Raw genomic sequence first — 16,289 nt, forward strand, 5'->3', positions numbered from 1 at the left:
TCCGCTCTCACCCTTGTCCAGAGAGGCTCACTTCCGCCCTGGTCTCTTTCAGGGCCTTGGGGACAAATGTGAGTAGGTACCCATTACACTGGCACTTCCCGGCCTACAGACCCGCAGCAGCAGCCTGAGGTCCCAGACGGCATCACTTCAAAGGCCGAATACTCTGCATCCCTAGAAAGGATGCAGGAAAAACCCTCAGGATTACTATCCACACCGGAATCCTCATGTGATGACTGAAACACGTGATGTCCACTCTGCTGTATGCTAAAATGCTGACACAGAACTTCAAACACACGGACGATGAATCCCTGGGAGCCCCAAATGAGCTTCCTGGTTGTGGTTACTATTGCTGCCACTGTCTTTCAGGATGTGAGCCTTTTTCTCCTTTTTCTACCCACAATCCAGGTATCAGGACTTAAAAAGTGAAAGCCACATTCCCACCAAACACAACTTCCGCCAGGAACAGGAGTCCAAAGCAGTTTAAATATTAAGAAACCTCCGTGGTTCCCTTTACTCCACTATTAATAGACAGGCCAGGAGGAATGTTATTTAGCATTAAAAGCAAAACCCAGGAAACACCCACCGACAGAACACAAGAGACTTCACTTCTAGGTACTGAGACCATGTCTCTCTCCTAAACTTGTAGGAGCTGGTGTTTGAGTGGATCACACTTTTCTACTCCTGGTGGGAAGACACAGCCGGCCACACGCTTGCTTCCGGCCGAGGCTGTAAGCAGTCGAGGACTCTGCAGTCCAGGGTGGCCCGCAGAGCTCTCCCTGCAGGTGTGGGTGGGGATCAGGAGACAGCGCGTTTCCATTTCCACAGGTGAAAAACGAGATGCTTCAACAAAACTCAGGAGGCTGCCTGTCACTGCCGCGTCTCTCTAAGTCCTGAATTTATGGACTTATTTATCTTCGGAGAATTCTGTTTCCCGTGGCTTGTGAAGCCAGCTGGGCTCTGACCTGATTCCCTCCCTCTCCTTCCCTTGATTTGCCAAACGTCACGCGTGAGCACAGAGCTGATTTATCACAGGTCTATGCTGGGGCCTGAAGCAGGCTCAGAATTAACTCCTGAAGGCACTTTTCACGTCACCTGACGCCAGAGCCAAGGAACGGACCCAGCTGAGAGGTGAGTCTCCCCAGGGGCCAAGCAAGTCTTTCAGGTCCATTAGCCTTAACCTTCGGTGATTCCTCCTCCTGTCTTGTTTCATTAAATTCTATTAAGAGAGACATGAAGAAAGACTAAAAGGAAAGTTGGCTGCGCCTATGTGGTAGTTTATTCCCAGTTCACATCTGGGTGGTAGGCCCACATTTTCTGCTTTTTAAATCTGACTGGTTTTCCCAAAATACCTCTCTCTTAATAAAGCTACACACTTTTTTTTTTTTCGGCCACACTGCACAGCATGTGGGATCTTAGTTCCCCAACCAGGGATGGAACCCTCACCCCCTGCATTGGAAGCTCGGAGTCTTAACCACTGGACCGCCAGGGAAGTCCCTAAAGCTACACACTTTTGAGGCAATTTCATCATTAACAATAATTCTCACTCAGTGAGACAGTAACGTTGAGCAAATGTCAGTAAAACTCCCATTTACTGACTGGGATGACAACTTTACCAACTTAAAGATTCTAGACCCAACATTCACACTGGCTAAAGTTGAGTGTTGTTATATTACTCTCCATACGTTCAGCACGTTTGAAATATTTCAAATTTTAAAAATAATAATAAAAGTCTGTTGCCTCGAAAACCTACATCCACAAAAGAAATGTAAACAAGGATGATTTTTTTTTTTTTAAGAGATTGGAGTTTATTTATTTATTTATTTTTGGCTGTGTTCGGTCTTCGTTTCTGTGCGAGGGCTTTCTCTAGTTGCAGCGAGCGGGGGCCACTCTTCATCGCGGTGCGTGGGCCTCTCACTATCGCGGCCTCTCCCGTTGCGGAGCACAGGTTCCAGACGCGCAGGCTCAGTAATTGTGGCTCATGGGCCTAGTTGCTCCGCGGCATGTGGGATCTTCCCAGACCAGGGCTCGAACCCGTGTCCCCTGCATTAGCAGGCAGATTCCCAACCACCGCGCCACCAGGGAAGCCCCAAGGATGATTTTTGCATCATTGTTAGTAACAGCAAAAAACTGCCAACAACCCCTAAGTCCATCAAAAGGAGAACAGCTAATCAAAGGCAGTGTATTCACATGACAGAATCCTGTCTTGCAGTTAAAATGAATGAACTAGCTGTAGATGTAACAACACAAACAACATTGCTGGTGGGAAAAGCAGCCTGTTTCAGGACAGTAAATGTAGAACAATACCAACAATACCATGGAGGTCAAGGGCATGTGCACACACATGCATGCACACACACATGTGCATGTATGTACACACATCCATCCTGAATGTAATCCTAAGGAAACCCAAATTGAGAGACATTTTCAAAATAACTGACCTGTACTCTTCCAAAGAGTCAAGGTTATGAAAGCCAAGGAGAGACCAAGGAACTAATGTAGAATGAAGGAAACTAAAGACGTATGACAATTGAATGCAACATGATTCTGAACAACTGCAAGAGACCAGCTATTGGGACAACCGCTAAAACATGAATGGGGTCTGAGAACTGGATGGTATTAAAATGCCAATGATAGTTTTTCTGATTTTTTTTTCAGCCACACCACGCAGCTCATGGGGTCTCAGTTCCCCAACCAGGGATCAAACCCGTGCCCCCTGCAATGGAAGTGTGGAGTCTTAACCACTGGACCGCTAGGAAATTCCCTAGTTTTTCTGATTTTAATGGATGTTTGGGGGTTCTATAAGAGAATGTCTTTGCTTGCAGGAAATATAGACTAACATGTTCAGGGGTGATGGGGTATCAGGTCAGCAACTTACTCTCATGTGGCTCAGGGAAAGTCACTGGTACTGTTCTTCCAACTTGCCTGCAACTAAAACCTTACGACATTCACTTTACACCATATATAAAAATTAAGTGAAAATAAACATGAAAGGCTAAATTATAAATCTCTTAAAAGAAAATATAGGAGGAAACCTTCATGACATTGGATTTGGCAACAATTCCTTGGATATGATACCAACAGCACTGTCCACAAAAGAAAAAATAAATTGGACTTCATCAAAATGTAAAACTTTTGTGCATCAAAGGATACTATTAAGAGTGAAAAGGCAACTCACAGAATGGGAGAAAATATTTGCAAATCATATACCTGATAAAGGGTTAATATCTAGAATAGATTAAAAAAAAAAAAAAAAACTCCTACAACTCAACAAAAAAACAGCCCAATTCAAAAACGGGCAAAGCACTTGAGTAGATATTTCCCCAAACAAGACACACAAATAGTTATTAAGCACATGAAAAGATGCTCAACATCCCTGGGCATTAGGAAAATGCAAATCAAACCCACAATGAGGGCTTCCCTGGTGGCGCAGTGGTTGAGAATCTGCCTGCCAATTCAGGGGACACGGGTTCGAGCCCTGGTCTGGGAAGATCCCACATGCCGCGTAGCAACTAGGCCCGTGAGCCACAACTACTGAGTCTGTGCGTCTGGAGCCTGTGCCCCGCAACAAGAGAGGCTGCAACAGTGAAAGGCCCGTGCACTGTGATGAAGAGTGGCCCCCACTCGCCGCAACTAGAGAAAGCCCTCGCACAGAAATGAAGACCCAACACAGCCAAAAATAAATAAATTTTTAAACAAAACAAAACAAACAAACAAAAATAAACCACAGTGAGATATCACCTCATACCCATTAGGGTGACTATTATTAAAAAAAAAAAAAAAAAAAAACAGGAAATAACAAATGTTAGGGAGGATGTGGAGGAATTGGAACCCTTGGGCACTGTTGGTGGGAATATTAAATGGTGCAGCCACTGTGGAAAATGATAGGGCAAATCCTCAAAAAATTAAACAAAGAATTATGAATATGATCCAGCAGTCCCACTTCTAAGTATATACCAAAAAAAAATTGAAAGCAGGGTCTCAAACAGGTATTTGTACACCCATGTTCATAGCAGCACTATTCACAATAGCCAAAAGTGGAAATAACCCAAATGTCCATGAACAGACAAATGAATAAACAAAATGTGGTCTATACATACAATGCAATATTATTCAGCCTTAAAAATGAATGAAATTATGATAAGTGCAACAACATAGATGAACTCTGAATACATTATGCTAAGTGAAATAATCCAGGCACAAAGACAAATACTGTACAATTCTACTTATGGTGGGTCTCTAGTAGTCAAATTCAGAGACAGAAAGTAGAATACTGGTTACCAGGGGCCGGGGGCAGGGGAGAATGGGGAGTTAGTGTTTAAGCGGTAGAGGATAGTTTAGGAAGATGAAAAAGTCCTGGAGATGGACGGTGGTGATGACTGCAAAACAATGTTAACGTTCTTAATGGCAATGAACTGTACACCCAAAAATGGTAAAATGATTAAAATGGTAAGTTTTATGTATATTTTACTACAATTTTTTAAAAAACCATATGACATACACACACCAACAGATACCATGTATTTTCTATGAGTATGTGTAAAATGTGTGTAAACATATTTTTATTAAGTCTAAAAGAAAACATATGGAGCTTATTAATGGTGTTACCTCTGGGAATGAAAGATTATAGTCAAAAGCAACGTTAATGTATCTTAAACTTCTGGTTAAACTTCTAATTTGTTAAAAGATATTGATTTTATATATTATATATAACAAAAAATGATAATAAAGATGTTATTTTATGGGCTCATGAGAAAAACAGAAGACAGGAAAAGAAATGTTTCCAAAAAAATATCTTTCTACCCAAGAATACTATAAAAACTTACTAATAAAAAAAAATAACATTTCTGGGCTTTCCTGGTGGCTCAGTGGTTAAGCATCTGCCTGCTAATGCAGGGGACATGGGTTCAAGCCCTGGTCTGGGAAGATCCCACAGGCCGTGGAGCAACTAAGCCCATGCGTCACAACTACTGAGCCTGCGCTCTAGAGCCCGCAAGCCACAACTACTGAAGCCCGCGCGCCACAACTACTGAACAGGAAAAGCCACCGCAATGAGAAGCCCGTGCACCACAATGAAGAGTAGCCCCCGCTCGCCACAACTAGAGAAAGCCTGCACACAGCAACGAAGACCCAACGCAGCCAAAAATAAAAAATAAATAAAAATTTTTAAAAATAATAATGATCACATTTCTAACCTGGTACTTTCCAGTCAATACACTGCTGGCATGAAATTTTTTAAATGACAATAAGAGACTCTTCCCTGTAGAAAATGAAGGGGGCAAAGGGACAACATAAAATGAAAAAAAAAAAAGGAATCCACAGGGCATAAGGCCAGATGAAGTCTGGATTTTGAAATGAAATCTTATAGAAACTGTCCTTATCCCCCAAGGTTTCATGAGCCAGCAACGACACCGACAGTTAACAGCGGCCTCTGCCCTCCGAGCTGTCAAAGCGCCTTGGCTCCCTGACAGACCCTGGCCTGCCCCCCCCCCCACCACGTGGACACCGCGACCCCATGGGGCAGGAGGGGTGGAAATGCAAACAAGGCCACAAATTAGCTCTTCCTGTCCCACAGAAACGGAAGCTGCAGGCTGCACTTCCACAGTTAAAAATGGAAAAAGAAACTGACTTCACATTTTACGGAAAGTCGTCAAAGGAATACATTTTCTGTGAAGAATCTTCATGGAAGAGCTATTCTTCTGCGTTTCATATTGACAAAAATAACGAAGGCTGGGGAACAAGGCAGGCAAAAGCAGCCGCTGTGAGATTCTGGATCTGTCACCAGCGAGGGGTACCCGGTATCCGGGCTGGACCACCTCCTCCAGCCCTGGAGCTGCTGCGCCCTCCTGACAATTACTCCCCATAATTCCTAAGAGCAGTGAACACCGGGAGACACACTCTTCCAAAAATAAACCCTTTCTTTTCTCTGACAAGCTCTGAACTCTTAGAAACTGCCCTGACAATATAAGCTAAAATGGTACATATAAATCAAATTCAATATAAATGTTGATTCTTGGGCTTTTCACAATTTCTTCTTATAATTAAAGTTTTTTGCATTAAGGGGAAAGCTGGGCCACAGTGAAGCATCACGCTGACCTGAAGACAGGGAACTGAATGCCTAAAATCTGCTCTTTTTGAACCACATCAAAAAGAGGTTCTGGTTTAGCGTCCAGCTTGTGCCCCGGGTCACTCAGGACCAGGGCAAGTGTCACACCCCTTGATGTCAAAATGTCTGATCTTAACCTAGAAACTCAAAGAAGCTCGGAATCCCCTCACCGTCCTGCATGGAAGGCAGGAATAGGGCCCTTCCTGTAGTGACCGGTGGGGGCTGGACTTTGCAGAGTGTCCTGACGTTCACACCACGGGATAAAAGATTTCCAACACGAGTCTTTTCTAGGGAAGCTCCGCTGGGGGTGGCAGAGCACCAGGGCGGCCGAGACCCTCCAGGGGCGTCCAGATCCTGTCCACAGCTCTTGGCCACCAGCTGCAGGACCTCCTAAGTGCCCCCCCACCTCTGCCCCAGCCAGCTCTACAATCCAGTCTCAGCCAGCTCTGTGAACACACACACACACACACACACACACACACACGTAACCCTCTAGTAACCCTCCAGCTTGCTGCCAGTAAAACCCACACTACTCACCCTGGCCGTGAGGCCGGGGTCATGGCTCTGCCTTCGCGTCCGCTCTCTCCCTGCACCCCCAACCTCCCCCTACCACTCCCGGGGCTCTGCACCCGCCAGCCCCTCCGTCCAGCACACTCCTCCCCATCTCCACGTGGCGGCCCCCCAGCTCAGCATCCGCACCCCCAGCTCCTGTGCCGGAGGGGGCCCCTCCCAGCAGCCCTCTCTACACTTCTCCCAGCTTTGATTTCTTTATAATATTACAGTTTTAAATTATACTTTCTTGTGTATGTTTCCCACTAGAATGCAAGCACCATGAGGGCACAACTTTGCCCAGCGCCGTTCGCGATGCCAGGCCAGCAGCAGCGCGCACCCTGTGAGTACCTGCTGGGTGGGCAGATGAGTGGGTGGTAGGTAGGGGAGTGGACAGATGGATGGACACAAGGGTGGAAGGATAGATGGAGAAATGAACAAACAAACTAACAAAGGAGAAACATGGCTGGTATTCAGTCCGTGGACCACACCACGCAGTGAGGGCTCAAAGGCAGGAAGGCCTTGCCTGGATGGCACTGAGGTGAGCGCCTTGGATGAAGCACTGTCTGAAACAGACCTTAAAGATGGGGAAGACAGCAACAGGTAAAGAGCGAGGGAATTCATTTCAGGGGGATGAACAGAAACACAATATTCAAGAAACAGTAAATAACCTGCAGGAAACGAGTCCTACAGCTCAATGCGAAAAGCCTTTACCATAAACCCAACAAGTAATGCACCATAAAAGATGAACGTTTAACAATGTCCCACGTGTGTTTAAACAAAAGTGATTACTCAACTGCCCATGAGGCCTCGACATCATGCATCTCATTAAACTGCAATTCTCCAAGCAAAAACTGAGGTGCTGATCGTCCCGGGTTTTTATTCTAGTCCAATCAATAAGTTGACCAGTGAGTAAGGCATTCCATGTCTGGTACCCAAAAAACCAAGAGAACTATAAATTGCTTTTCAACTAAAAACTCTAAGAGGCTACAGCACTACAATCTCGCCCACACTTAGGGTTCATCTCTCTTAAGAAACAAGTTATTCCACTAGCACAGGCCTCAGTGCCGCTCAGCAGAGGGCCTGTCATCCGTCACGAACGTGCTGAGCCGCTGTCACTCTACTGGCTTTTCCTGACACATCTGTAATTGTGTCGAGAAGGCCCCGTGCCCTGGGAATATTTCCATCACCGCTGGGGGGTGGGGGATGGGTACTGAGGGGCGGTGATGAATGACAACGGCCTCATATGTGACCTCAATAATCAAGCCCAGCCAGCCTGCTTCCTGGCAGCTGCAGTAACACAGGTTGTAAAGTATTTTTAGACATTTCAGCTGGGGATGGAGCGTGGTGCAGAAGAGACCAACGCCTGGAGTAGATCAAAATGGCAACGTCCGACTGTCCAGTTGCCTCCGGCCCAGCAGTTCTTCTACATCAGTGTCCTTGCGGGGCACAGGAAGAACTGGTTAAAAACACAAACCTGCTACTCTTCTGCCTTCCACGTCCAGACACGCCAGGAACTCGGATGCAGAAAACCTGGGGGCGGGGGGTGGGGTGGGGTGGTGTCCAAGACTCCTCCCTTTAATACAAACCCTCGGTGGCTTAAAGTCGGTGGTCCTGAGTGACTCTGGTGGAGAGAGAATAGTAATCCTTGAACCCAACTGCCCCTGGCCCCCCAAGCATCTTCACTTCCTTGGGGCCTTCGGAGGGTCTGATGAAAGCCCTGGAACCTCCCAGCAAAAGCACTGGCGCGCACAGACACAAAGAAAACCTGGGTGAGCCCAGGGTGGTTCAGGAACCCCTAAAAGCCCACTTGACCCAATTCACACCCCACCCTCCCATCTTGACCTTATCTTAAAGAGCAATCAGATTCAAAAAAAGATAAACCCTTGGTCAGTCAGGCTGACAAATGTTGGCAAAACACCTCTGGGTAGTTAAGGGTTTTATTTATTGAGCAGTCCTTTTTAAAAAAATTATAGGAAGAGCTTCACTTTTTATTTCTTTGACTCCCAGATCGTTCTTCTCTCTCTGTTAGTAACGCAGATGTTTGAGCAAGGCTTTCTACAAAATACCGCTGACTGTCCGAACGTTTTTCTACAATTACCCAGGACTATGAAGCTCCTAATAAATTAGCTAAAAAGCTAAGAATTCCCAAATATAATCCTGAGTCTGGATGATTACATTACTGCTGTGCTCAATGTATAATCCCTGGCAGGATAAACTTCACCTCCCTCCCTTGCGAATAAAGAAAGATGCTAGTTAATCTTCAGTAGGCCAACTCAGTAACGTAAGGAGTTTGTTTTTCTAACACATCCCCAAATGAGATTAGAAGATTAAAATAACTAAGAATCTGCCCAAAAAACATACACAGGAACAAACAAAGCCCTTAAGCCTTAAATGCACTAACCCATTAGTGCCCTGAGAGAGTTATTTTAAGGAAAACAGATGTTTTTCTCTAGTTGGAGATTAAGAAATGTTTCATGTGTCGAAGGTGGAAGAGGAGAAGATTGCAGTTTTTAATTTACCAGCCGTATTCCAAAAGCAGGAAACAAACTCTTTTCAGTTTTCACAATCTCGGTGACCCATTATGGATTGAAGAAGCAAAGATGAAGGTGAGTCGACTGATCAATTCATCAGTGGGTCTCCAGGCAGAGCCAGTCATGTATCTCTTGGAAAGGCTTCTTTTTAACTCTATGGTATATACTGAGTTTGGACAACCATCTATATAAAAACAAATTAAAATGCTAAAACAAAAGCAAGCCCTTGCAGCTCCCCAACTCGGAAGAAGCCAGCCTGGGTGGAAACTTCTACGAGGCTCCCAACCCTTCCGACCAGCCAGACACACATGCCCCGGGCAGGGCACCCGTGCACCGATGGCACCCAGCAGGGGCCCTGGCTGCTCGAGCAGAGAAGCCCCCCAGCCTCCATACCCGACCCTTGGCCAGACGGTTATGCAGGAAAGTGGATGTTCGCGCTGAAAGGATGAGAAAACCAGCGGTGATGCCCGCAGCCCCAGCGGTCTGGCAGGTGCCAGCCCTGCCCCGTCGGGAAGGCTTCCGTACAAGGAGAGGTCCCGGGACTCAAGGTCACCAGCAAACCCACGGTGACACGGTGACAAAGATGAACACGAGCAGCAACAAAAACTCTGTGATGAAGCTCTTGCTAAGTTCCCGCTTTTGTCTTAGTAACACTTCAGTATAAACAAGGCAGGACCCTCAGTCATCATTTGTCCAATAAATCAACGTGACACAATGAACCAGCGACTGGAGTGAAGGACAGGATCCAGTGCCACTGTGGCAACCAGACCCAGAAGCTCGCTCTGTGGCCCGGCTCAGGCCACGCAAAACCTCACGCTGACACCAACAGAGACCGGGGAGTTCGCACCAGAGTTCAAGCCTAAAACAGGACGAAAAAGGGAGTACGTACATTTAAGTAAACGTTCTCCCATGAAGAAACGCAAACGTACGGGCATCAGTATAACTCTTCCTTATATTCAGAACACTTCTCGTCAGACCGCCCCTCATACTGAACTGTGCGGTAACTCAGACCCACCTTTGTGCACCTGCGGGGGGGGGCTGCCACTTGTGTCCTGGCCTGTCCTCCGCTTCACCTTCTGCGTTCTGCAGCACGTGTTACTGAAAAGTTCGGGTAAATGAGGCTGACCGGCGTTCCCTCTGCACCCCCTCTCTAGCCCACACATTTCCTCCTGACCCCACAGATGACCCTACAGAAGCCACCAGTGTCTCAATCTCGACGTCCCAAGGTTTCAGGGCAAAGGGATGGATGCTTGCTGATAAGACGAGTGCAGAGAAAGTTACAGGCCAAGTGAGGGTGATAATCAGAGAAGCATGAAATGAAAAGCTCTGGCACCATTCTTCACTGGTCAACTTATCCCAGAGATCTGTCAATAAACACATGAGCCAGTTCAAGGATGTGTATTTGAAAGTTCATTTTTTCATCTCCTTCCAGCCTTTCGATTCAGTGAGGTTTACAAGCCCACTAAATCAATGAAAATATAAATACTTAATGGCAACACCGTGAACTAGGTGGGCCCTGGGCCCCAGGAAAGAGCCCTCCAATTACGAAATGCCCTCCTGGCGGGGAGAAGCCCCCACCTGCTCTCACCATGTGCAATCCCAACCCCGTGAGACTCAGGAAACCTCCCCCTTCCAAGGGAAAGCAATTAAGATGAAAACAAGAGCAACAGTAAGCTTCTCCCCTCGGGCGGACTGGCGAGGGTGTTGAAATTTCCCTGTATCTAGCCACCCATGGAAGAACTCACGCACTAGCCGATCTTCTCTACGTTATAATCAGGATGTTCCTGCCAGAACCATGTTCTTCCACAAAAGTGCCACGGGGAAGACAGCCTCTGTCTGGTGGCTCTGCTACTGCTTCCACCTCCTGTTCTTGGAGGGCTGTCCCTCAGAGCGAGCACTACCCCTCTTCTTCCATTTTCTCTCCGTCGGGAACATCAGGGGACCCACGCTGCAGCCCCTACTGCGCTGGGCACGGTGCCCATGCAGCCATGGGAAACGTGCAGGGGCTGCCACTTCCAGACACGAGCAGAGACCTGGTTAAGGCGGGCACACAACTAGTTGCCTTTACCAGCCCAGTCTTCACCAGCAGTAGCTGCATCACCCATAAATAGAGCTCTGGGACTCTTAAAAACAGGATGGGACTCTTAAAAACAGGAATTTAGCCCTATTTCAAGTGCAAGTTTGGAAACAACAACTGAGAATGCCTCCTCCCCCCATCTCACATCCTTAAAGGTCAGCAAAACCAACAGTCCCCTGGGAGTCCAGGCCAGCTCTGTGGCGACGGCACTGCCAGAAGGACATTCACAGACACACAGCTCACGGGCCCAGGACACACGACTCCAGAACAAACTGCACCCCAGGCTCAGCCCCAGGCAGTGAAAAAGACTCAGAGCAATGGGACGAGTGGCTGACGGGGGCTCACTGGGGTTGAGGGGTCAGAGGATACCCTCCGAGGAGGAGACAAACGCTGAGACAGAGTCCAGAGGCAGGGGAAGCGGGGGTCTTGAGGGGGCTGGTGCAGAGCAGGCCGTGAGCCACAGCAGCCGGGCACGTGGCTCAGGTTGGAACCCAGATGTCTCTGGAAGGCACTGAGGGGTTTAAGGCAGAGCATGAAGTGGTGTGCCTGTGATGTGTCCCAAGTTGTCGGACACTGTCCTTTACCCCCATCACTGTCAAGAACCTTCCAGGTTTATGCTGCCCTGAATCTGTCCCCGGAGCAGGGACCAGGTCACGGCACTTCCTCCCCCCCCAACACACTGTCACACACTAAAAAGACACCTGATGCCTAAATACACACACACACACACACACACACACACACACACACACACACACAAAAGGACCTACTGTAGAGCAGGGAGCTATATTCAATATCCTATAATGAACCATAATGGAAAAGAATATGACAAAGAATAGATATATGTATATGTATAACTGAATCACTCTTCTATACGGCAGAAACTAACACAACATTGCAAATCAACTATACTTTGATTAGGAAAAAAAAAAAGCACACACACACATTGCTCATTTGTTCAGGTTTAAAGAACCTGTATTTTAAAACACAACACAAAAGTGAACGAATCAGCTATAAGCCCGAAGAGGAAACCTGTTCTTACTGAGAGGGGAAAGGCAGACAGGCCACCCCCAGAGCCCCCTGTGCCTGCCTATCGGTACCTCCTGACAGCTCGGGGACAGAGATCTGGGCAGTTTATAGGGTCTGAGGCTTCTGGAGTCCATTAACTAGAACAAGTAATTGAAACTGACTCAGGACAATTCCTGCATTTGAAGAGAAAGCTCCTAAAAGATTCAGAACTAACGAAACTAACTTTCTTATCGTTAACAAGTTAGCATGGCCTGTTAATAAGTTTAAATGGTGTCTTTTTCTTTACGGTAAAGAAGAAAAGAGGGGGTGCTTGCTCAAGAAGGTTGAAGAGCCTAAAGATTTCATGTATTGTTCTATCACTTCTAGAAAAATATTTAGAATGAAAAAAACTTGACTAAATTTTCTCTCCAAATACAGTTGAAGCAGAATAATAAATCAAAACAACAAAACAGTGATCAAATAAAAGCAGAGGGAGAACAGCCGGGGGCAAGAGGAAACCGGGAGAGGCCGGTATCCTGCGAAACCAGGTGAAGATGAACCTGTCAAGTGCACAACCTCAGTGTAACCACAGGGAAGGAAACCGAGGAACATTCTACAGAACCAGCAGACCAAAGACACGAGGACCGGGAAAGGCCGTAAACACCACGTGGGATCCCAGACTATCCTGAAACAGATGAAGGACACTAGAGAAAACTGGTGAAACTTAAGTAAGGTTGTAGCATAGCCAACAGCATCGTATCAATATTAACGTCAACATTTTGATGAGCAGACTGTGATCACATAAGACGGGAAATTTAGGGGATGCCGGGTAAAGGGTGTATGGAAACTCTGACCCTTTTCAACTTGCCTGTAAGTCTCAAGTTACATCAAAATAAAAAGTTTAATTTTTCATGTGGACTTTTCACTTGTGATTTTCTTTCATGTTATCAGTAATTCCAGGAACCTCGATTATCACCTTTCAAGCCCAGCACTACTGCGCCAGATGTGTTCCTGCTTCTCTATCAATCCAAAGAATCAGTAACATAAAAGAAAAGGTCTGTTCCCCTTGGAAATGATGACTTTGAACAGGTCACAGAGCTTTACGTTTACATAATGCTCCCCGCCACCCCTGCATCCTTCCACTTCAGTGTCCCAGAAGGCGGGGGCGGGGGGAGAACAGGGCTGCCCGCCCCCAGCTCTCACCCTTCCTGCCCTCCTGCCTCTCGAAGGCCATTGAGCAGCTGCATTAATTAAAGCCTTCAGAAGTGCTAAGCACCTATGAGAAGCACACAGCTCACGAGGACTAGCACAGATTTCCTTTCTCTATTTTAATTAAATTTTTTCTGAAAGCTTACAGAGTTGGCAGCAAATCCAGGTCAGTCATCGCTTTAGAAAAATAAGGATTTACAAAGACCCTCAGGTGGCACATCTACCCACACCTGGAATAAACCCACTCCACGCAACCATTCCACACTCGGGAACCGGGTCCGGCCGAGGGGAGCCGTGCCGCTCCTCTGCTGCCACCCAGCGGCCTGTGGGCGCCCAGACACCTCGCCCGGGACCGGCCTGGAGGAGGACTGAGCTCTGGAATGGAGTCGGGAGGAGGCAAGGCCGCGGCACAGAGGAGACGCCGGGCGACAGGTGCGTTCTCCGGAAGGGATGTGGCAAATAAACTCTGGGTTACTACAATGAGGCGTTTTCTCCACCTCAGACTCAGAAGTGCTCCAGGAACTAAATCAAGGCCAAAAGATGTTACCGGCTCCCAGGGGACAGACCCGACCCTTGACTCTGGGCTTACCTGCTTTGGGTCGGAGGTAGCAGCACCAGGAGCCGGAGATTCCAGTTCTATGGTCACAGGCCCATCGTTCTGAATGTGAACTTGCATGTAGGCACCAAACTTGCCGTCTGTAAGAGCAATTCCAACGGTCACAAGAGTTGGAGACCTCAGATTAAAGCTGACCTCTATCAGTGTAATCAGAAACCCGGGAGCAGGACCACCCAACTGCCCCCCTCTGCACCCCCGAGTAAGGAAAACACAAAACCACATGGCAGAGGCGCCTCCGCATGCCCTGCAGACCTGGCAAGAGGGCAGGGTCAGGGAAAACGTGGGTTAACAGGCCTGTGAGACACTGAGAAGGTAAAGTGTACAACCACTGTGGAGGTCAAGTTCAAGCTGAACAAACCCTACAAGCCTGGAATTCCACTTTGGGGCGTCTGCTCTAGACTCTCGTATCCAAAAGGAGACAGCCAAGGGTGTTCGCTCTGGCAGTGTTTATAAGAGAGAAAGTGGACCCAGTGTGACTGTCCCGGAGGGGAACCAATGCAGAATCTCAGCCTGAATTCTCCCACAGAATACCATTCGGCGGCCACACCTGTCAATGCAGCAAATCTCAAACCCACAATGTGATCTTTAAACAGTGGCGAGGACACATCAGTGCGACACCATTTAGATGGTATGTTCAAACACCAAAACAAATTCTATCACTTGTGGAGAGAGATGCATGAAGAAACACGGCAGGAAGACGAACGGCAAAGGCAGGGCGGTAGTGACATCCACACGGGCGGCGGGGGGGGCCGCGGTTGAGAGACACGTGAAGCACGAGACTGCCTGGCCGGTGAGCCCCCGGTGCCTGTTCTCTGCATGTTTCCTAACGAACGTTTTTAAACAAATCGAACACAGTAGGCAAAAAGCTTAGGAGGCTCCCCCAGAACAACCTCATACACGGCCCTGTGAGCGGCCCGCGGGCCCCTCTGTGTAAGATGCGGAGGGGGGTCCCTCACCGTGAGGCCAAAAGGCAGGTCAACCTACAGAAGGTCCCACAGGCCAGAGAACCGAGGGGACACCTCGGTCCTCGCAGGACAGGACTGCCCAGAGCTGTGGGCCACTCGGCTCCCCCGGCCCCACGTCCCGCCTCGCCCCAGCGAGGCTGCAGCGCCATCCTGCTCCCCGGGGTGCGTCCCCAAAGTGGCCACGGACCGCCCCAGAAATGAGCGCCTCTCCATGTCCTATTCCGAACCTTCTAACCCAAACCCACTCCGACTGTGTCTGATCAATCAAACTGTGTCTGATCAACCCCCGAACGCTGAACGACGTTCTTCGCAAACGACACTTGTAAAGAAAGCCCAGCACACGCTCTGAGCGCTGGTGCCGCGCAATCATCCGAACGTTGCCTCCACCCACCCGGGAACTTCTGATGTGCACTGGGTCCAAACGCAGCCGATGACACATGCGGACACCTGCTCGAGTGACTGCACACCGTTCCTGATCAACCCAACAGGGAGAAGGTGCCGGGTCCACAGAGTAAAGACAGTGTGAGCCCTCGGAGTCCGAGAACCATCAGGAGCCCTTCTGCTCCCTCCCACCGTGAAGGAGCAGAGAGAGGGTGAGATCCATGCCCCGCTGAAAATGAACTCACAGCAATGAAGCGCCAGGCTCGGTGCTGGAGACCAGAAGACCCTGCTCAGCTCAGGGGCGCGGACAGCCCGGCACTCGTGACCCAGGGTCTCACAGGGGACAGATGGGTGCAGGGTGGTGATGATGCGGCACCGTTCAACCCTGAGGAATCCCGACCCTGGAGGTCAGAGTCCCCCCCTTAGGAGATGGGGAGGGAATGAGAGGGGCTCCCTGGAGGAGGCTCCACCGGGTTCAGGATGTGAAGGGCAACAGGACTTGGGCCCAGCCCCCAACCAGCTCCGAGGCCTCGGCATCCCACCTGTACCACAGGGAGACCAACCAGAACCCCTGGGTCATGGCGCAAGTTCAAGGGGACCGAGCACAGAAGCGCTCAGGGCCGCGGCCGGCACGTGCCTGTGCAGAAGCAGGGTCTGCTCTCAGCATCACACTCGGGGACCACCCCTGCATGCCGGCCCTGGGGGTCACCATGCACCACAGCAAGGACAGGCTCTCAGGACCTGGAGGAGGGAAACCTGTTTCATTCTGGTGCTCCCCACACTCCCCTGGGCAGGGAGCCCTCGCTTCATGGGGTGGACGACCTCTGGGAGACAGGCTGACCTCCGA

The 16,289-nt window shown here is 48.6% G+C and overlaps 1 protein-coding gene across 2 annotated transcripts in view; it reads right to left on the minus strand.

Moving 5' to 3' along the window:
* The window catches only part of DTD1 (D-aminoacyl-tRNA deacylase 1), a 112,472-nt gene that overhangs the window by 69,635 nt on the left and 26,548 nt on the right, over positions 1-16,289 (minus strand). For both annotated transcript variants that reach the window (XM_068565924.1, XM_068565923.1), the window contains exon 4: positions 14,070-14,176. In XM_068565924.1, the coding sequence (XP_068422025.1) occupies positions 14,070-14,176 (107 nt within the window). The remainder of the gene's footprint in view (positions 1-14,069; positions 14,177-16,289) is intronic.

Source organism: Eschrichtius robustus, chromosome 16 (genome assembly GCF_028021215.1).
Source record: "Eschrichtius robustus isolate mEscRob2 chromosome 16, mEscRob2.pri, whole genome shotgun sequence".
In the NCBI taxonomy this organism is placed as follows: Eukaryota; Metazoa; Chordata; class Mammalia; order Artiodactyla; family Eschrichtiidae; genus Eschrichtius; species Eschrichtius robustus.